The sequence below is a fragment of the Fukomys damarensis genome, unplaced genomic scaffold, assembly GCF_012274545.1.
Source record: "Fukomys damarensis isolate Sample0158 unplaced genomic scaffold, DMR_v1.0_HiC HiC_scaffold_1, whole genome shotgun sequence".
Taxonomy (NCBI): Eukaryota; Metazoa; Chordata; class Mammalia; order Rodentia; family Bathyergidae; genus Fukomys; species Fukomys damarensis.
The window spans coordinates 58,943,191-58,965,257 of NW_022900913.1; the positions used below are offsets into that span (position 1 = coordinate 58,943,191).

The 22,067-nt window shown below is 41.4% G+C and overlaps 1 protein-coding gene across 1 annotated transcript in view; it reads left to right on the forward strand.

Annotated features, from left to right (window-relative positions):
- The window catches only part of Iqgap2 (IQ motif containing GTPase activating protein 2), a 233,150-nt gene that overhangs the window by 71,956 nt on the left and 139,127 nt on the right, over positions 1-22,067 (forward strand). The window contains exons 2-3 of the mRNA XM_010619114.2: positions 9,395-9,551; positions 21,129-21,206. Of these exons, the coding sequence (XP_010617416.1) occupies positions 9,395-9,551; positions 21,129-21,206 (235 nt within the window). The remainder of the gene's footprint in view (positions 1-9,394; positions 9,552-21,128; positions 21,207-22,067) is intronic.

Sequence of the window (22,067 nt, forward strand, 5' to 3'; positions counted from 1 at the left end):
ATATAAAGACCCCAGTCAGATTGGAATAGAGCCCATCTTCCTGATCCCATTTTAATTTAACTGTCTCTTTAAAGGCCCTTTCTGCAAATTCAGTCTCACTTTGAGAGACTGTGGGTTAGGACTGAAATATATAAATTTGAGAAGGACACAATCTGTCTGTAACACAACCCCAGATTTCATGTCCTTTCACATACACTGACCCACAGCCCGCAGTCATTGTGTAAACTCATTAGCATCAGTTCTCATCTAAATATCACCTGGGTCAAGGAGAGGTGAGACTTGAGGTACTAGATGCCTTGAGACAAAAATCCATCTCTGACTGTAAACCTGTGAAACCAGATAGGTCATTGTTTTTCACAATACAGTCATGGGGAAAAGTGCAGGATAAGTGTTCCACTCCAAAAAAGAGAAATCAGAGAGAGGATTTGTGGATCTAAAGCAAGTCCAACACCTGGCAGGGCATGGTACTTTAAATTTTAAAACCTGAAAATGATTCTCTCTACTTGATGCTCTCCTCCTAGCCCACTGTGGTGGTGGCATCTACCCAACATCTTCCTGGATGGCCACCCTCTTTTTGATGTTCTGGGTGATGGTAACTTGGTCCACGGAAGATGTATCAGAGATGGACTTGCCCTTGGAAACCAAGGGATACCTTTGGGATTGTGAATGGCAGGGGTCATTCTTCTCTTCTTGAAGGATAATACATATTCCCCACCAGCCAGCTCTGTTATTCCATCTTGTAGAACCCCAGAAGTCTGGCAGCTTTGCTTCATTTTTGTCTTGTCTTTGTCTTATGTAGTCCAAGCTAGACTGCTAATATAACCCACCTATATTCCTGGCTTCTGTTGCAATGCCTAATTAGATCTATGATTCACACTGTGGTCTCTTTATGGGGTGATTGTCTATGTCCAACTACGTCATTGGTGTTCTCTTTGAGAACATGTTCTCTAATATTTTGCAATATGGATAGGCAGAGAATTTTCCAAATCTGTTCTCATTTATTTTGCTTGACAATTCCTTCTTGAATTTCTCTGTCTCCTTGTATTTTACTGTAAGCAACAGGCAGGCTCAGGCTATTTTTCCACTACTGTTTAGAATTCTTAGCAGCTGAATAGCCAAGGTCATAACTCTCATGAGTTACCTTCCACAAAACACTAGTATACATTCAGCAAAGTTCTCAGCCCTTTTACAACAGAGAACAGTTTTTTTTCTGCAGTGTCCAGTAATGTTCTTCATTTCAACCTGAAACCTCCCTAGAATCACTTTAATGTCATATTTCCACCAGTAATTTCTCTGTGAGCATTGAACTGACCCAGTATTCTATAGGCACAGTTGGGAAATATTTACCAAACCCAGGAATTCTGCTGTATCATCTCCATGCTAACAAGGACACCAATAAATAAGTCTTCTGAAGTCTTCACCAATAGTCTGCACCATTCCTGCTCAATCTCAGAGCCATATAGTGATTCTTGTATATTTTAAATAAAATAGTATTTTATGTCATTTTCTTATAGTGAATCAAGTCAGTTTTGTGTGAGGAAAAGATGGTGGCCCATGGATGCCTACATTAGTTTTGCAATATGTTTTCTCCTACATTCACATTCCCTTCAGCTCATAAGGTTGATAGAATCGTGGTGACAGTTTGATATCATCCTACAGCTAATAAAAAAATTTACCATGGAAGCTTAATTTAGGCTTTCTGATGTTATTTTATTTGGCACAGATAATGAAGAGTGACCAAGGATGCTATACATAAAAACAAAGACCAGATTTTTTTGATATTCATTAACAAACAAATATCACATGTTGATTTTTCTTTTCTTTCTTTTTTTTTGGGGGTAGTACCAGGGATTGAACTTGGGACTTGTGCTTGGGAGGCAGGTGGCAGAACCACTGAGCTCAATCCCCGGCCCCACATGTTGATTTTTCAAAAGAAAATTCAAAAAGAAAAATGACTTATGATACCTGAAAGTTCACAGAACAGAGCACTACATAAAATAGGTTTATGCAGAAATGTTCTGTGCTTGGCCAGCACCTCTACCTCTGGGATATTTATTCCATACAGCACGGTATGACTAGACCAAGATTTATAGTTGGTGATTTCCTGAATAACAACTCAGATAGCAAATAATCTCAAGACAACTTTCATATGTGCTGCAAAATACAACACAGTACAGGAGAATGGATCATGTGTCATGGAATTTTTGTGACCTTTTTTCCTCTTGAAAGACAAAATAATTATTTTTCTTTCTATTCTTAATCTAAAATTGAAAATTTCTTTCTTTATTCTCTTTTTCTTTTTTTTCCCTTATTTTGTCCCTTCTCCTTCCTCTGTTTTCATTTGGATTGAACCTGGTGCATTTACACAGAGCTACATACAGAAGCCACTTCAACTACACACACACACACACACACACACACACATACACACACCCAGGTTGGAGAGAGCCAGCTTGAATAATAAAAAGGAAATTCTTCTTACTCCCATTTTGTTTCACTGAGCCTTATAAGTGATCCCCAGTTTGCATTGCAGAGAGAAGACAAAATAAGCAATATTAGTAGGGTCTCTTCATGCTGGGAAGGAAGGAGAGGGTCTCAGCAGCCCTTCAGGGGCTCAGAAGAAATAACTTTGGGGTGAGACTGGTATTGTGGGCTAGAAAAAGGAATTGATAACAGAAGCAGGAAAGAAGCAATGAAGGGCAGCAGGAGAAGATGTGGGACAATTGAAATTTTCTGTATATTTTTAGGCAAATTTGAACATATTCTTTTTATAGTATAGGAAGACTTGCTAGCCTGGTTTTATTTCTGCATGTTGTATTATTTATACATAAATCATAGATTGTTGGAATAGAATGGAGAACTTAAAAATTTGCTCAACTGATTCTTTGGTAGGGGCCAAGACAGTATGATAAATGTAGTCTTTTGGACCAGTGGTGTTGAGATAACTATGTGGTGCCTTGGTTTGTGAACTTAATTCTTTCCACAATTCTGGTCAAAACTGAGCCAGACTGAGGCAGCACTGTATATCCATATGCAAAAGAATGACACCCACACCTCACCTCACACTGTGTACAAAAAAAAATTTCAAAAAGGATCAAAAACCTAAATTAAAAGTTAAAATTATAATGCTCTTAGAAGAAAACATAGGTGTAAACATTTGTGACCTTTGTTTAGGCCATGGTTTATTAAATATGGCACCAAAAAATAAAACAATAAAAGCAGAAATAAATAAATGAGGCCTCATCAAATTAAAACCCTTTTGTGCTTCAACAGGCATCATGAGAAAGTAAAGCACAGTCCACGAAATGGACAAAATACCTTCAAATTGTATATCTGGTAAGGGACTTGTGTGCTGAATAAATGAAGAACTATCATAGTTCAAAAGGAAAATTCAACTAAATACATTAGTAATGGATTTGAATTCACACTTCTCCAGAGCCATACCAGTGGTCTATGAGCATGTAAAAAGACTCTTAATATCATTAGCCATCACGGAAGTGAAAATAAAAACCTTAACAAGATGCCACTTTGCAGCTATTAGGATGTCTGCAATCAGAAAGACAGGTAAGTATTGGAAGTTGGCATCTTTGTCCAAAACTGTTCTGGAAAATAGTCTGGAAGTACTAAAAAGATTAAACGTAGAATCACCCGACCCAGGAGTTCCGCTCCTGAGGATCCACCCAAGAAAAATGAGAATTATGGCCTTGTAAAAATACATTCCACTGTTTGTAGCAGCATTTTTCATACTAGCCAGAAGAGCAGAGGTGGGGGATCAATATCCATAAACTGACAAATAGATAAGTAAAATGTGATAAATCCATATAATGGATTGTTATTCAGCAATAAAAAGGTATGAAGTCTGGATGCATCCTTATAATATATAGATGAACCTTGGAAACAGTATGCTAGGTGAAAGAACCCAGTCACAAAAAGCCACATAGTGTATAATTCCATTTATATGAAATATTCAGCATAGACAGATCTATAGGGAGAAAGTAGATTAGTGGCTTGAGAAGTTTAGAAGTAAATAAAGAATGACAGTTAGTGGGTGCAGGATTTCTTTGGGGGGGCAATAAAACGTTCTAAAATTGACAATGGCAATAGTTTAGCTATGTTGTAAATGCTCTACACCCCATTGCATTGTATGTCTTCAGTGGACAAAGGCATGGTGTGTGGATTTTATCTCAGTAAAGATGTTGATGAAAACATTATCACAACATCGTGTAGAATTTCAGTATAATTTACTAAAACCAAGTGCTCAGAGTTTCAGTGGCTGTTCTAGTACATGTGGACAGTGACCACACAACCAGACTACCTGAACACCGAGCCAGTTGCCTCTGTGGTGAGACTTGTAGAAGTGTGACCCCCAATAAACTGTAAGAGTCATGCTTAGAATTTGGCAATTACTACATAGGCTGCTGTGGATGGGGTTGGCCACGGAAGTTTCACTCCTCCTCACATGAGCTTCGTTAGTGTTGGACACTGTGAGGGGTTTTTACACAGGTTACTCACGGACCCAGGCTCACGAGGGTTCTTCCATTTTCCCTTTCAAGGGTGCTGTGAGCTTTGATGTCCAGCTGGTTGAGAAAGTAGGGCAGAGACATTTCCATGGGAGGTTTTGTGAGGTAGGCTTAGGGGCCGTGAACATCAACCACCCTCACCTTCTATGGTCACATCCCATCTCCGGACCCCTACAAAAATGTGGTGGGGCTGAAGAAGCACACCTGGACCAGCAGCCATTCATAGTTGCCCCCAGCCTTTGGGTTGAGCTGTACCCAATCTGTGCTTGAAGTTTTCTTCCTTACATTTAAAAATATAGATTACTATAAAAGGATATCCATGCGATCATGACATGCACTTGTACATCTTGGTTTGTGCTTCACTGGGTGTTATCTTAGTACATTTAGAACAATGAGAAGTGCTCAGCTGGGCTGACTGTGACAGCGATCTGTTGCTTGTCTCAGAGTAGCCTTGTGTTTATTGACCACATGCTGACCAGTGATTGAAGAGTTTCCAAGGTGAAGACTCTTAGGAAAGTTCTTGGGATCTTGAGTAAGCCTACAGGAGATCCTGAGGTGGGTGGCTCCATTTATATAGTCTCTCAGACTTCAGTAGTCACCCTCTGTCTTGCCACAGACCCCATGAGAGGCTACCTGGACCACTTACCATACCTGTGGCCAGGTAGGTAACAAAGAGGGTGAACCTACTATCCCGTGACCTTGTGCAGAAAACCATACCAGGGCTGAGGATTCAGCTCAGTGGTTCTGCCGTTTGCCTCACAAGCACAAGGACTGAGTTCAAACCCTGGTACCAAAACAAAACAAAACCATAGCAGCATGTACATCTCCAAACATGATACTCCCACTTTTGCTCTGGAAAGTGGTGGGGATGCCTTAGTATCCCTTTTGTTTTGTGTGAAGCCATGGGCCTGGACTGGAAGATTCAGTCTTCTGTTCAGTGAACTGTAAGAAGTTACAAGTTGGAATTAAAGGATTGGAAGCTTTATTGAGTTATTTCACTTCTCAGCCGTACGGCTTTGGGCTTTTATAAGCCTCAGAAGAGCTGAGAAATCATCTCAGAAAGTCATCATTGTGATCCTAATAGCACCTTTTCCTTACAGGGTGCTTGGTTAGATTAAATGATAATCCCTACAGTGCATTAAATCCATTATTAAAATAAGGCTTTATAAATACCAGCTATCAATGATAACAGCATCATCTTTTGGATATAACACAGTGAAAAGGAGACACTGCCATTAATGCCTAAGTCTGCAAAAATGCAGTTTCTGTGTCTTGGACTGTGTTCTAATAGATTTTACAGTGTAACCATGGTGCATGGATCTTTCATTTAATAACTGTATTTGAGTACCTGTTATGTGTATGTTTGTTTTTGTGGTGCTGGGGATTGCATTCATGGTCTTGCATATGCCACGCAAGGGCTCTATCACTGAGCTATATCCCTCACCTCCAGTAATGTGTAAACAGGTTGCTGGGTACAAAAATATTATAGAGAGGTGGTGTTTGCTGAGAGTTCATACCATCATAAGCATGTGCCATGACTGCATTATCTTTTTTTCAAATCAAGCCCAAATCTAAAACGTTATACTTCAGAGTTGTTTTTATTCTAATATCTTGTCCCTTGCTCTTTCTTAACTCTCAGCTCTCCTCCTGTACTCCTGCTACCAGTTGTCAAGTTACTCTCTCCCTCACACACATATACTCCAATTATGCATTTCTGTATTATTGCTATGGTAAAAGTTTTTTTTTCAAGATAATTATTTGAAAAAATTATTGGTTAAAAACCAGATTGTGTTTTGATGTGAAATAGATGAATGTTTCAATAAGTTTATTTAGGTTAACTTGGTGTGGTAATTTGGGTGTTGAATGTTCCTGTGTTTAAAGGCTTGGTCCCAGGGAAGTGCTGTTAGGAGGTGTGGTACACCTTTAAGAGGGCGGGCCTTGTGAGAGGTCCTAAGGTCATTGCAGGGTGACCCTAAAGGAACTGTGGGATAGCCCCTTCTCTGTCTTTTGCTTCCTGGCCATGAAGCATTTGGCTCCACTACATACCACCCCCATTGCCATCTAGTGCCCCCTCCAGAGGCCCAGTCTCAGACTAGAACCCTCAAAACTATGAACCAAGATGATCTTTATGTCTCTAGAGTTGACTACCGCAGCTTTTCCATTTTACTGTCAGCTGAATGACATGTTTGGTCCAGTGTGCCGGCTGTTAGCGTGGCCTGATTTGTTCTTTAAGGAAGCATTACTATGGATTATTTTTCTAAAACTTAGCATGCCCATTATACTCTTTTCTTCATTTTATTTGAAGCAAGGCTCATATAAAACAATTAACCCTTGTTCACCTAATTCATTTTTGTGGCTTATATTTAGATGTCCCCCAAAACCTCATGCATTCATAGGTGGGGCTTTTTGGAGTGGCTGGATCATGGGTGGGAGATACCGGATTAATCCACTGATTGGTTTAGTGTAGTTCTCTGTGTAGAGGATGGATTTACTAAAAAAGAAAGATCCGCCCTGGATGTGGGTGGCAAAACCAACAGACTTGTAGCCTGGATGGAATAAAACGGGAAAGAAGAAGCAAGACTTGCTGTGTATCCTGCCTGCTCTGCCATGGACGGTTTTCCTCTGCCGTCCCCCTCTGCTATAATTCCCTGCCTGGTAGTCAGCCACCTATAGACTGAAACTTCTACACACTGTGATCCAAAATAAATCTTTCTTCTTTTAAGTTCAGGCTGCTGGGTATTTTGTCCCAGCAACGAGAAAGTCACTAAGACATTCATGATAAGTGGAAAATTAAGCTCATCATCATCACTTTTTACCTTTTGTTCTTCTAGTTTCACCATCCTATAGGACATTGGAACTGGGAAGGGCTTTGTTATCTGATCTCACCACTGCCCCCGCATCTAGCAGAGGAGAGAACAAGGGTCCTGGAGATTAGGGATCTGGCTTGCAGTTATACCACTACTGGTCAAGCCCTGGGACTCCTTTGTGTCACGCCCCTCTCCCTGGCTGATAGTAATTTTCTTTCCTTTAACCCCCCCCCCAACTAAGCTGTCACCAAGTCCCATTAGACTTTCCTTGAAATGTCTCTTGGTTTCAACCCTTCCCATTTCTTCATGTCTGATGCGGTCCCTCAGCACCTCACAGTGGGAAAGGCCTGACAAGAATTGGGTCTCTGAGGCATTCATAGAGATTAATTTGCTGTAATCACTGCTGTCAGCATGTCACTCCTCTTCTGTGAAGCTGCCAGAAACTCCCAGCAGCGACACGTGTCAGCACTTCTCCTCCTGGGCTCATTTTCCATTGCTCACTTCCACTCTAGATGCAGTATAGACACCATTCCTCTTTCCTTTTGGGAGCCCCAAGTGCCCAAAGCCTTTATGGCTTTCCCCCTCTAGTCCACTGTGTTTCCTTGGACTGCTCAGGTCTCCATCTGCAAGTTCTCTCCCTATCTTCCTAAATCTCTGTTCTAAGCTAACTCCCATCCAATCACCTTCTTGATGTTTTCCTGACTACCCTGATGATTAACCAATGTCCTCCTTCATTCTCAGACTCTTATACTGCTTTACCATGTAGCAGTGGACACCTGAGCCTCTTTTACATGGTTCTCTGGTTTTTCCTCCAAATTGCATTGTCTTCTCAATTATAGATAAGTAAATAGGTAGACAGACAGACAGACAGATTTGTTTGCTTTTGCCATGCTGGGAATCAAACTGTCATGCTAAGCAATCAGTTATACAGTGTTTAATGCTCTTTAGAGGTAGTGCTTAGGTTTATATTTTCTTGTCTGCTCCATTTTTAATCAAGCCTTACACAAGTGGTCAGTAATTACACTTATTAGGAGCTTACTGAGCTTTAAAAGATGCTGTCCAGAGCTACAGGCAGCACAGATCTTTGAAGCATCTGGAGGCTGGGTGAGGCTCAGCCGGCAGCATCTCCACACAGCATGTGCGGAGGGCATCCCAGGCTGTGGATCCTCGGAGTGGGTCCGAATCCGTGGTGTCAGTGATTTCCGAAAGACGGCCTGGGTCAGTGTGGACTTGTGTGTGGATCATGACTGGGTGGCGGATTCCCCCTCTGAGAATGTATACCTGCCTCTTGGCTCTTACAGCAGGCTGTGGTCACTGAAGAATGTGTGGGAAGCACATCCTTCTTGTCATTTTCCTCAGCATACCAGCTTGGGCTGAGAACAGGCCTGGCTTCTCTCCCGCTGTCGTCCTTGAGCCAGTAATGACCTTGGGGCTTGCCTTTCTGTAATACTGACACAGGGTCCTGAGCATCAGTCTGATCATGTGTAAAGTATTTTTTCAGAACTCTGTAGTTACTTTATCTTCCCCCAAAGGTGAGAATATTCAATACCTTCCCAGAATTGGGAGGCGTGTGTATTACGTAAAGATTTGTCTGCTTTCTGAAGTTCTGATGCCCCTTTCCGTGCCTGACTGCTTTTCCTATACTCATTTCCAAGCAGAGGCAACTGTGGACTTTAGTACTTTGGATCGTGCTCTCCCAGGGCACAACCCTTACAAGAGTTGCCTCTGCTAAAGACTAATAAACTTGGAATTATTTTTTCTTTAATGTCAGCAGGACTAATTCCACTTGTACAAAGTGGTTTGGCCTTTTTCCCCTCATTGGCACCAAAGAGAATTGGCAGAAACTCAGCTGAAGGTGGAGTTGATGGGCTCTGGCAGGGAAATGAGTCTGGCTCCACTGGGCTTTTATGCCCACATTCATCTCCTGCTCTGCTCTGCTTCCTTTCTACCAGGGACGCCCCCAGACACCTGAGACCCTGCTGTCCAACACACACTGAAATATGCTCTCCTTCGTGTACTAAAGGCCACCCTGCCAGAGACACTTCTAACATTTTTCACTCTTTTTAGGTGGATGGAAGTCTGCTTAGTTGAAGAATTGCCACCAACCACTGAGCTGGAGGAAGGGCTCCGGAATGGAGTTTACCTCGCGAAGTTAGCCAAGTTCTTTGCCCCAAAAATGGTATCAGAGAAAAAGATCTATGATGTGGAACAAACACGCTATAAGGTAACCAAGATCTAATTGGTTCTGGCTTCCAGCAAAAAGTGAAACTTTGATATTTCATTTCCTTCCCCCTTTTAAACTGTTTTTATAAGGAATGGGGTATAGAGAAGCATTTTGGAACCTGAATAATCATTCCTGAGGCAGCAGCAATTTTCCAAGAGCAAAGTACATCTATTTCTAGGCGGAGGCTAAGCAACCTCTGTTGTTTGGGGCTTCCCAATGCCTCCTCCATTATTTCTTCAAGAAGGTCATTTGTGACTTTGTAAATCCAGTACCTGGAGAAATGGGGGCCCACTCTGCCTCTTTTTCTCGCCATCAACACCTTTATTACTCCCCAAGTTCTCATCAAAGAATAGAATACCCAGCAAGGCCTTGAACTTATGGCCATAAAGAATTAGGACCAATGAGACAAAATGAGTAGTAATGTTAGGTAGTCCAGTAAAAATTTTTTCCCACAATGTTTTAAATAAAATAAAACTAGCCTTTTTATGTGCTACTAGTGTTAGGGCTTGTTTCATGGCTAACTTGGAAAGGATCAGAAGACAAAAATTATCATAATCACTTTGGAAAAAATAGTGGCACCAACATCAATTATTAAAAATAATGGCACCCACCATTATTTAAATTGGGAAGGAGCTACGGAGAGCAAACAGAATCATAACGAGTGCCAATTTCTTATTATCTTAAAAATCCTGATCTTTTAGAGATGCATATTGAAATATTTACAGATAAAATATTTTTGCTTCAAACTGTTTTTTTTTTTTTTTTTACTTCAAACTATGTTTAAATTATATTTACTTCAAACTTGGGTCATAAATGAACAGATGGTTCCAAACTGGCCATGAACTCACAAATACCCAAGTTGGATGATGGCTCTGCAGGATGTCATCATTCATACTGGCTCCTTATCATTTGAAATTTTTTCACTAACACGGTTAACACAGAAAGTTTTAATCTGCTAGAAGAAAAAAATAAAATTCTTGAAGACATAGGCACAGGTTCTGAAAAGAACCCCAGTAACACAAGAAATAGTGCCAAGAATCAACAAATGGGATCCTTTCAAATGAAGAAGCTTCTGCATAGCAAAGGAAACAAGGAATGGAGGGAAGAGACAACCTACAAGACAGGAAAAAAATATTGTCAGCTGTTCTTCAGAGGACTAACATCTGGAATACAAAAAGAACTCCAGAAAATTAGACACCCAAAATAAAACACCCTATCAGAAAATGAGCAACTGAAATGAACAGATACTTTTCAGAAGAACAAATGGCCAAAGAGTAGATGAAAAAAAAAAAAAGTAAAACATTGGTGGCCATTAGAGAAATGCAAATTAAAACAACACTGAAAAAAATGTCTATCTTACTCTAGAAAAAAAATGTCTACCACCAAGAAATCAAGTGATAACAAATTCTGGCAAGGCTGCCAAGAGAAAGGAATCCTTCCGCAACTTGAAAGGAATCCAAACACTGTGGAAATCAGCATGAAGCTTGTTCAAAATACTAAAATAGAAATTCCATTTCACCCAGCTATTTCTCTCTAGGTGTCTTTCCAAAAGAGTTAAAATCATCATATTACAGTGATACATGCATACCCATGTTTATAGCAGCACAATTTATAATAGCTCTTGGAAACAGCTTATATGCCTATCAACAGATGAATGGGTAAAGAAAATGTGGTATTTAAACACAGTGGAGTATTCATAGGTAAATGGATGCATCTTGAGACCATAATATTAAGTGAAATAAGACACACAAGCTTAACTAGTACATGGTTTCCCCATTATGAGAAACCCCAAATATTGATAAGGTGTAAAATACAAGATAGATAAGAAGTAGAGAAATCTATTTCAAATGGGAAGGGGAACGACCCATGAGGGAAAGGAAAGGGAAGGTCACCGAATGAAGAAAGAACCGTATGTGATATGTACATGTATCAACTCCCTAATGATAAATGTAATCATTATATACTACAAATGTGGACCCCAAAAAAGAGTCACACACACACACACAAAGTGAAACAGGAAAATGTCAACACCACCCTAGAAGGCTTGTACATTAGAGATACATCTTTGGAGGGGAATTTAAATGTGTGATGCTCTGTTCTGGAATGTGTGGCCTCTTTCTGCTATAGTCCACAAGTTCTAAAGCTCCCTTGAAACTTGATGTTTTATTCTCTTAACATTTTTAATTTGTTTATTTTGTGGTGTTGAGGATAGAAACCAGTACCACTACCCACATTTAGTTCTTTATATTCAAATTTTTCAAGTATCTTTAAAAGTCCTTTCTCTTACAGTTCATATTATTTACCTTACAATTGCATGGACAGAGTTGAGAATAGATGAAAATGGAATAAATGGGAAATATATTTTAGGCCATATATTTTTAAATTTATACTTTGAATTCAGATCACATGTTAGAATAATCATTAAGGCTCACAGTAGACAAGGCCACATGATGGATATCTCCCCCCGACTTTCTCTCTCTCTTCTTTTTTTCTTGGTACCAGAAATTGAACTCAGGACCTTGTGCTTGCGAGACAGGTGCTGTGTCACTGAACCACATACATCCCCAGTTTAACAGATCTTTTTTGTGTCTGTCTTCATTGCCTAGACCAAAGGTCCCCTACCTTTTGCCACCAGGGACTGATTTTGTGGAAGGCATTTTTTCCACAGGTGTGAGGGGGTTGCTAGTCTCTCTCTCTCTCTCCCTCCCTCTCTCTCTCTCTCTCTCTCTCTCTCTTCTGTATATGTTTGTGACACATAATAATTACATTCCCTAATGCTACCATCATCGTCTCAGCTGTACCATCCATCACCAGGCATTAGGTTGTCATAGGGAAGGTGCAGCCTCGATCCTCCCCTTGCACTGTTCACAGTACTGCTGTGCGTCTCTGAGAATCTAACATCACCACGCGTCTGCCTGGAAGCAGAGCTCAGGTTTCTAACAGACTCATAGAGGTCCGTAGCCCAGGGGTTAGAGACCCTTGGTCTAGATGCAAAGGAAATGAGCCTAGGTCTGTGACTTGGCCAATGCCAGTGTTTGCTTTTGATAAAGGAAGTTTGGGCTCATGAAGTCATGTGTCTCACCCCACAAATTCATCTCCTGGGGCTTTTCACAAGGCTTCGACAAAACAATGACTAAACTAGCTAAAATGACAGTTTTAAAATAATTTTTTAAGAAATATTTTTAGAAATTCAAAGAAGCATAGGAAAAAAAAACACACACACACAAACCACACACACACACACCCCAAAATGTGTCCGCATTTCAGATTCTGGCTGTTCTTATGGTAACTAGTCAGAGCTAGGTCTGTTAGTGCTCATATCCGTGTGGGTCTGGTAATGAAGTGTTGCCAAGCCAAGTGCCAGCCTGCCTCAAAGGGAGAGCTGTGGGATTTTCCTTTGGCTTTGTGGACAGTGAAAATCAACTGGGTAGTGAGAGCCTCCGTGGCCCTGAGCCTTGGAGCAGACTGTTGGGCAAGTGTTTTCTCTTTCTGGCAAATCCCGGACCTTTGAGCGTGGCTGTCTCCTTCCAGATCGGCTCTTGACCCTTCTGGCAGTTGCCGAAAGGAAACTTAAATGGGTTCCTTCTTTGCCTGCTGCTTACATGCAGATCAACTTCTCTTTGGGACCGGGATGGGGAAATAATATTTTCAATCCCTTGTTAGGAATCCAAATCTCGGCAATTCTACGACAGTCATGAGCAAAATGTCATGAAAGGGGGAAGTGCTGTTCGTCGCTGTCCCCCCGCCCCCCGGCCCGGGCAGCTGGCTGTGCAGAATGATACTGGGCGGAGGGCAGAGAGGGAGGCAGATGCAGCAGGAAGAGGGAGGTGTTGCCAGTGTGTCGTGGGAGCCCTCATGCTGCCGAGCTACAGCAAAGCGCAGGAGAGACGGAGACTGCCCTTCTGTGAGTGCACTGGAGAACAGACTTTTCTCATTTCTTTAGATTTTAATCAAGTCCCTGAAAGTGCCTAGTGTTCACAACAGAAATTTGGAGTGGCTTGCCGGGTGATCATAAAATGGAGGTCCTTTGTGTTTTTTACTTTTTGTTTTTACGGAAGAGAGCAAATCTTTGCGAATAGATGACTCATCTTCCCGCTCTTGTATTCCTCAGGCTACGGCCATCATGTCACCCCTTCCAAGGGACACTAAGTCACGAGACTGAGGCAGAGATGCTGCAGGAGGTGGGCACGTGTGGTAACCCAAGGATAGCCCTGCGGTGCGACATCCAGAGATGATGAGCTCAGCACACGTAGGCTCTCCCCATCCTAAACCACGACCTCATGTTAGATGCAGTGTCCCCAGGACAAGGCCATGTGCCTGAGCCGCAAAAGGCAGTGTTGGCACTGACGACCTTGACAGCTATCAGCAGGACAGGTGGAACTTTCTCACTACCCCTCCTCCTTGTCTGCCAGCCAGCACATAGTCCCTTCCCCTACTAATTCTGGATGGGAAGGATGTTTTGGATGTTCAAATTCCAGCTATGAGTATTCTCTCCACTGCCGCCTTTGCCTTCTACTCCAGTGACAGGTACCACATAAGTGCGGTGGCACCTGTCACTGTCGCCTGTGGACACACCAGCATGTATTGTGAAGATAGTCTTGTCGCCCACTGGAGGAGACCACGTGCCCCTCCTCCACTCTGTCCTCACTGAGTGCTATAGGGTTCTGTCTGCCACAAGTGAGGGATGCATGGCAGTAATTTCCAGTAAGCTAGAAGCTCTGTCCCTTCTCCCCATGCTATGTCTAGTACTTGTTCAAGGTGCTTAGAATCTGGTGCTCTTCCTCTAAGTATGATGCTCAGACCTCCTGCGGGATCTGGAGGGTGTGCAGCAACTGGACACCTGACCACCCCCAACTGCTGAGTGAGGCAGAATCACTTGGCCTGTGACTCAGGAGGCAGAACTCATTTGCCTGAGGGGTGGGGGTCTTATGTACTAAAGCTTGAGAACCATTGCTCTAACAGACAGATGCAACTGTTATGGTTTAGATCTGAAGTGTCCCCCAAAAGTTTCCTGGTTACAAGGGGTGGGTCACTGGGCACTGACCTAGAAGGGTGTGTATATGTCCTTGATGCTTACCACCTTCCTCTGCTTTCTGGCTGCCTTGGAGTGAGCACCTCTTCTGCCAGGCCCCTCTGCCATACTGTTCCTGCCTTGCATCCAGCCAACTGTAGGATGAAAATATGAGCCAAAATAAACCCCTCTTCTTCTTAGTTTGGGTGTTGGCTATTTTGTCGCAGTAACAGGCAAGCTAATAAAGTAATAAATTATAATAAAGTTACAGGGAAAAAAAGGTAAAGTATGTCAAGGTAGAAGTACATATGGATTGAGCATCCTTAATTTGTTGGGTTGTTTGTTTGTTTGTTTGTTTGGTACCAGGGATTGAACCCAGGATCTTGTGCTTGCAAGACAGGTGACACCACTGAGCTAAATCGCTGGCCCTGAGCATCCTTAATTTGAAAAGCAGAAATCCAAAATGTTCTGAAATCTGAAATTTGCATGCTCGCAAAGTTCAAAAGGGTTCACATTTTAGAGTACTTTAGATTTCAATTTTTTTTTTGATTAGGGATATTCCACAAGTGAAATATGAGCAAATATTTCAAAATTCAAAAACTTGGGAACACTTCTGCATGTTGGATAAAGGATAGTCAGCCAATATATGGTGGAGCTCATTCGTCCAGGCTTCTGTGAGGGCAGGTTTTCTCGAGGCTGGAAGAATGAGAGGAGAACCATCCATGTGCAGCCTCAGCTGGGGAATGGGAGGAACTGGGTGACAGACTCAAGGAAGCAAAGAGCTTGGCCACAACTGTGGGGCTGAGCAGCCACACCAAGGGACAGTATGGGAGACGAGGCTGGAAGGGAGGTAGAGATGGCGCACCCCGCAGGGGACACACGACGTCATCTGAAGGGCAACGAAGCCACTCTGCCCACAGCATCACACTGCATTGTGTGGCTTTCAAAAGATCAGTGACTGCTCTGTGGGTAGTGATGAGAAGAGAGCAGGTGGTGGACAAAGAGCCCAGGAAGGAGATGGTGTGGTCTGGGTGACAGGTGGCAGTGGCCTGCACAGACAGGAAGTGGCGTCTGGAGGGAAACAGTGGCAGGTACCAGAAGGTAATTGGAAGTGGGTGGAGAGCCCTGAAGGGATGGCACTGACTGACTGGAAAAGAGCCTCAGTTCAGCAGGGTTGTGGTGCTGAGAAGGCAGGAAGGTCTCCCTGGCAGGAGTGGGAGGGGAGAAGGGATTGGAAATTTAGCATAGTCAGAGTTGCTGCTATGACTGAATGCTACAGACCAGGTGGTCTATAAAGAACAGAGATTTATTTCATTCATGGCTCTGGAGGCTGAGAAGTCCACGAGCCTGATGCTGGCATCTTGCTGAAAGCCACCTTGCTGCACCCTGACACAGCACAGGGATCATATGGCAGAGCTAGCTCAGGTCCCTCTTTCTCTTGGTAGAAAGCTGCTTATCCCCATGGGGGCCTCAGCCTTGTGATCTCGCTAGTCCTGATTTCCTCCCAAAGGTCCTGCTTCCAAATACCTTTAACATAGGATTTGGGCAGAGTGGACGGCAGTGAGGAAGCTGCTTCAGAGTCCAGCTGCACCCTTCACTTTGTCCCGTAGGCCTCAGGTCCTCACCGGAGAAGTGCACGTAATCATAGCAGTATCTGCCTTTGTGGAGACGCTGCAAGGACTGGACACGATGGTATGTGCCAGGCACTTGGCACGGGGCCTGAGAGATGTGTATGCTCAGGAGGTGAGAGGCCGTGACACATGAGATTCCAGGAGGGGCAGGACCAGCAGAACACTTGGCCTGGAGTCCGAGATTTTGCAAGGGGTCAGAACCCTGAGCCTCGCAAGCTTGAGTGTTGTGCAGACTTGTGCCCTCATTTCCTCAGCTATAGCCTAAGCAGATGAGGGTAATCGCTGTCGGTAAGCTAGCTCGTATTGCAGAAGGCTTTCCTCGAATTCTTCCATCATTCCTCATCTAGTAGCTAAACAAGATGAACCTTATTTCCTGGTGTTGAGCTCCGCAGCAGACAGTTGGCGCGCACTTTCTATACGAATGAATTCAAAAGAAAACAAGAATTTCTATTTCTGTATAAAATGCAAATACGTTAGATAAATGGACAGAAGCATCCCTTGGCTACCCATGACTCTAGTCATGTTATCTTGTCTATTATTACTATGTAGGACTGTTTTGTTTTTAAAAGTATACTTGCTAAAAATAATTACAGTGCCCTGCAATTGTTTTGAGCCATTTTGGAAGACCATTTTCACTGTAACTGAAATCAGTTAGTAGATTCGAGATGTCATTGCTGCTGTTCACTCACCAAAGTTTACTCCTTAAATATGAACGATGGATCATATAAAGGCACCAGAAGTCAGCAATTCTCATGTGAGGATTTGAAATGTTTCATCTGCTTTCGAAGTATGATTAAGATAGCTGCCCTTTCTTTGGGTACTTCCTAATGAAACACTACACCTTTTTCTGACTTAAGGGTAAATAAATTTCAAGCCCAGTCCTGTAGCATGGTAATTAGAATGGCCAGCATTGGCTGCATACTTAGTATATTTTGCAACTATGTATATTCTCTTTTCTCTGTGGAATCCCTAAACTCAGAGAAGTGTTTTATGGAGTAGCCTAGGCTCAGTGGGATTTGCAGTTTTCCTAAGATTACTTAGCTAACAAGACTACTGGATAAACAGGGTACCTTTGTTACACAGTGTTGGATTGTTATAGCTCAGCAGCCACAAACCCTAGAAAGCCACCTGTGCTCAAACAAAATTAGGGTTATTTTACTCTATGGGGAAGAAAAATAACTGTGAATGTACAGGGAGAGGTGAAAGGCTCAGCATAGATTTGAGCTTTTTCCTGGGTGGTCATAGTAAGGATGTAGGGACGTGGGGACCAGGTTTCTTTTGGGTATTGTCAGGAAGCAGGATTAGGTTGAAGTCCTGATCATTTTTATCTAAGAGAAAAGATTGAATGGGGACTGGACGGTCATCAGTGGAGAAACAGGAATTATTCAAATTAGTTGAAGACATTCTAATTTTTTTTTTTTAATGGGGATTGAACCCAGGGCCTCACACATGCTAGGCTAAGCTTGCTAATACTGAGCTACATCCCAGGCCCTTTTTAAAAGTATTTTGAGACAGGGTCTCACTAAATTGCCCTGGCTGGACTTCAACTTTGGTTTTTCCTGCCTAAGCTTCTGAAGAAGATGGGATTTACAGGCATGTGCTGTTTTTCTAATGACATTTACTTTGTTGTTGTTATTTGTTTTATTTTCATACGGGCATGTATTTGGATCACATCCATCCCCCACTACCTTCCCTTACACTACCATCCCCCCTTACTCCTTTCCTCTCATCTAGTTATAGCTTCCCTTTTACTTTCATGTCATCCCTTTTAGACTCCACATGTTAGGAGAAATAAACTCTTGCACATACTTTTCTTTCAGAGTTTGGCTTCTTTTGCTTTAATGATTATTTCTAGTTCTATCCATTTTCCTGCAAATGACATGATTTCATTCCTCCTTATGGCCAAAAAATACAAAATATCACATTTCTTTTATCCATTCTTCTGCTGGTGGACCCTCAGGCTGGTTCACTCTTTTGGCTGTTGTGAATTTTGCCACAATAAACACAGGTGTGCAAGTAGCCCTATAGTATGAGGACTTCAATTCCTTTGCCTATATACTTTAAGGAATGGTATAGCTGGGTCATTTGGCAGTTACATTTGTATTTTATGAGAAACTTCCATCGTGATTTCCCTAATGTTATACTGATTTACATTTTTACCTGAAGTATGGAACAAGGGTTCCTTCTACCACCACACCAGTATCCTTATCAGCACGTATTGGTTTTTGTATTCTTGATGATAGCCTTCTGAATGGGGTGAGATGGAATCTCAGCATTGTTTTTATTTGTATTTCCCTAATGCCTAAAGATGTTGAGTGTTTTTTTCATATGCTTAGTGGGCATTTGTACTTTTTCTTTTGAGAAACGTCTGTTTGACTCATTTGTCTGTTTAGTGAATGGCTATTTGATTTTCTGGTGTTGAGTTCTTTTTTATTCTGGCTGCGGATTTTCTGCTAGCACAGATTTTTCTCCCATTCTATGGGCTGTCTCTTCACTGTTAGTTGTTTTCCTTGCTGGGAAAAAAAAAGCTATTTAATTTGACATAATCCCAATTGTTGATTCTGGCTGTTATTTCCTATGCTTCTGGAGTCCTATTGAGGAAGTCTTTGCTTGTCCTTATGGCTTCAAGTATTTACCCTATGTTTTCTTCTAGCAGTTTTAATGTTTCAAGTCTTACACCTAACTTTGTGGTCCATTTTGAATTGATATTTGTACAGAGTGAGATAGAGGGATCTAGTTTCAGTCTTCTGCATATGGATATGCAGTTTCTCCAGCACTATTTGTTAGAGACTGTCTGTTTTCCAGCATGGTTTTGGCTCCTTTGTCAATAATCAGATGACTGTAGTCCCGTGGGTTTGCTTCCTTGTGCTCCATTCTACCCTATTGGCCCTCCATCGGTTTTTGTGTGAGTTCCCTGCTGTTTTTGATGCTATGGCTTTGTAGCATAATTTGAAATCAGGTATTGCAATGTCTTCAGCCTTGCAGTTTTTGCTCAGAATACTTTGGCTATTCTGTGTCATTTGTGCTACTGTATTAATTTTATCATTGTTTTTTTCTACTTCTGTGAAGAATGTCATTGGGGTTTTGATGGGAATTGCACTGAAACTGTAGTTCATTTTTGGTAATATGGCCATTAGTACTAATTCTGCTGATCCATAAACATGTACTCTTTCCTTCTTGTTTCTTCTTCAGTTTCTTTCCTTGGTGTTCTGTAATTTTCACTTGTAGAGGTCTTTCAACCTCTTGGTTAGGTTGATTCTTAGTTTGGTGTTTTTTAAGCTATTATGAATGGAATTGTTTCCCTGATTTTTTTCAGCTGGTTCATATAGAAAAGCTATTGTTTTAAATGTTGATTTTATATTCTGGATATTTAGTTATTTTGTTGGGAGAACACTTAGTTATTTTGTGCTACAGAGAGTCCTCATCGTTGTTCTGTCTTAATTGAGGATTATTTCTATTTTGTTTCTTCTGAGAATTGCTTGTGTTCTGCAAATGTTATCTGTGATGGTTTACAAATACTTAGACACTATGGCTTGGTAGTTAGGTCTCTGGATTCTAGTTTCTCCATTTCCTTCTTCCTGTCCTATTAGTCCTTTCTTCTTTCCTCCTTTCTCCCTTCCTTGAGCTAATTCACAGCCACTAGCCGATTTCTTCCTTCCAAAGAATAACCAAACAATTATTGGCCCCATCTCCCCACCCCCCACAGTTTTCATATAAAGACTGACTCTTAGATCCCAGCTCAGCCACTTGACTTGAGGCAAATCACTTTATCTTTTTGGCCTGGCTTTCTTTGTCTTTAAAAAATGGGAATGGTTATCACTTTGCAGGATGTTTGGGAAATTAGAAATAATTTTTATAAACTACTCGAAATGTATCAAATCACAAATAGTAACCACTATTAAGAAGGCATAAACATTTGTCAAATGTTAATTTGCTTATATTTCATAATTTCCAACAGAAGTGAAAACAGTTTTAATTTAATAAACTATCAGTTTGTAGAAGGTCACAAAAGGTGGGAAGATCCAGCTTTGGTCAATGTGATCATCTAACATTGAACATAACTTAAATGATAAAGCTTGCTATTGTTAGCTTTTTGTAGATTTATTTAAAATGAAAAATAAAATAGGTAATACTGTGTTACGGATTTAGCTAATGAAGAATGCATGGCCATTTTAAGGCTCTCAATGATTCATTATCTGATATAACTTTATGAGATGCCAGCAACGATGCCCTGTTTGTACTGTACAGAAAAAAAAAATGGCTGTGTGTTTAGAATTATAAAGAAAGACCGGAAAAACACAGAAAGACCGTTTTTATTTTATGTGTAGAGAAAGGCCTTATAAAACATTTCCACTGAAGGTTTACTTCTTGTTCAAGACCACACTTAGAGTTAAACTATAAGCAAGGTAAATCCTAAAATGAGCTCTGAATTTTGGAGTGGATTGTGTTTTCATCTTTATATATTTTTATATTTTATAGGTTTTATACAAAATATTATATATAAATGTGTCAGAAACAAAATAAAAGGGATTTACTTTTATAAAGATTCTATCTTTTTCTGGTCATCATGGTTATGCTTACCAAAATCTTCACACCATGTGTCTGTTACTGTGTCCAGACACACCTATGCCTGCGTCTCATAAAGCATCCTTAGGCATGTGCTAGGCATTCCACAGTGGGTGAGAGTCCCGCTCAGAATTATCCAAATGTATGAACTGTGGAAACTGGCTCAGTCCATCACAAATGGCTGGGATGCTGCTGAGAAACAGCCTAGCCTTTTTATTGTGCCTGTATTTGTTTTATGGAAGCATTAATAACTATTCCTGGATAACTACAATTGAAAACCATCCTGCTAGTGAAAAAAAAAAGTTATTACAAATGACTCACTTTGTACGTGGCCCTGTCTTTCCTTTCTCCCTCCTATCCTCACATTAGAAGTCCGGTCTTCATTTTCGACACACAGACAACACTGTCCAGTGGTTAAGAGCCATGGAGTCAATTGGTCTGCCCAAGGTAAGTCTCCCCATGCCAGATCCTGCACCGCTGACAGAAAGTAGTGCGCAAATGTCTCACTACGGAAGATGATTGGACAGGCAAGATATGTTAACGCAGGAAGGAGAAATGTGAGAACCAAACAAAAATATAGAAAGGCTTATCCAAAGTGATCCATGATAAGACCTCAGAATGAGCCCGTGCCCAGCCTGTGAGCTGGCTGCCAGGTGAAAGTGTCTACAGAGTAAACAAAGTCAGGCAAGCTTCAGCAGCTGCATAATTGGTTTAAGATAGGCATTTCCCCTTTTCACTATAAATTATTATGAACTTACTTTATGAATCATACTAACTCTTTACATTCAAAAGGCAAGGGAGCTGTAGCTGTTGTTACTGAAGTAATTTCCCAAATACAATTCATTCAGTAAGTGTTCAGTGCTCATTAAATTCAAAGAGCAGGCATCCCTAAGCCTGTGAAAGAAATAGAGACTGGAGGGAAGTGAGGGAATTGCAGGTGATACAAACTGTACAGCTATTTCTTATTTTGAAAGAATTGTAGAATAGCAGGCAGTTGTAAAAATAGTGCATCTTTGAGCACCCATCACTCGGCTTATTGCAGTACAGTGTTCAAGTGACGCTGGGGTATTAATGTAAAGCGGCATACAGGACCTAGCTTACACACATTGACTTGTGAGAATGTGTACAGCTGAATGCCATGAATAGATTTGTGCGACCACTTCCACCATCCAGACACAGCCACCACAGAGAAGGGGTATTTTATGTTGCATCCCCCCTAGTCCTTTCATCTGCAACCACTACTTGGCTGTTATTTTGCCATTATGTAACTGGGATATTACGGTCAATGGCTTTTTTTTTTTTTTTTTT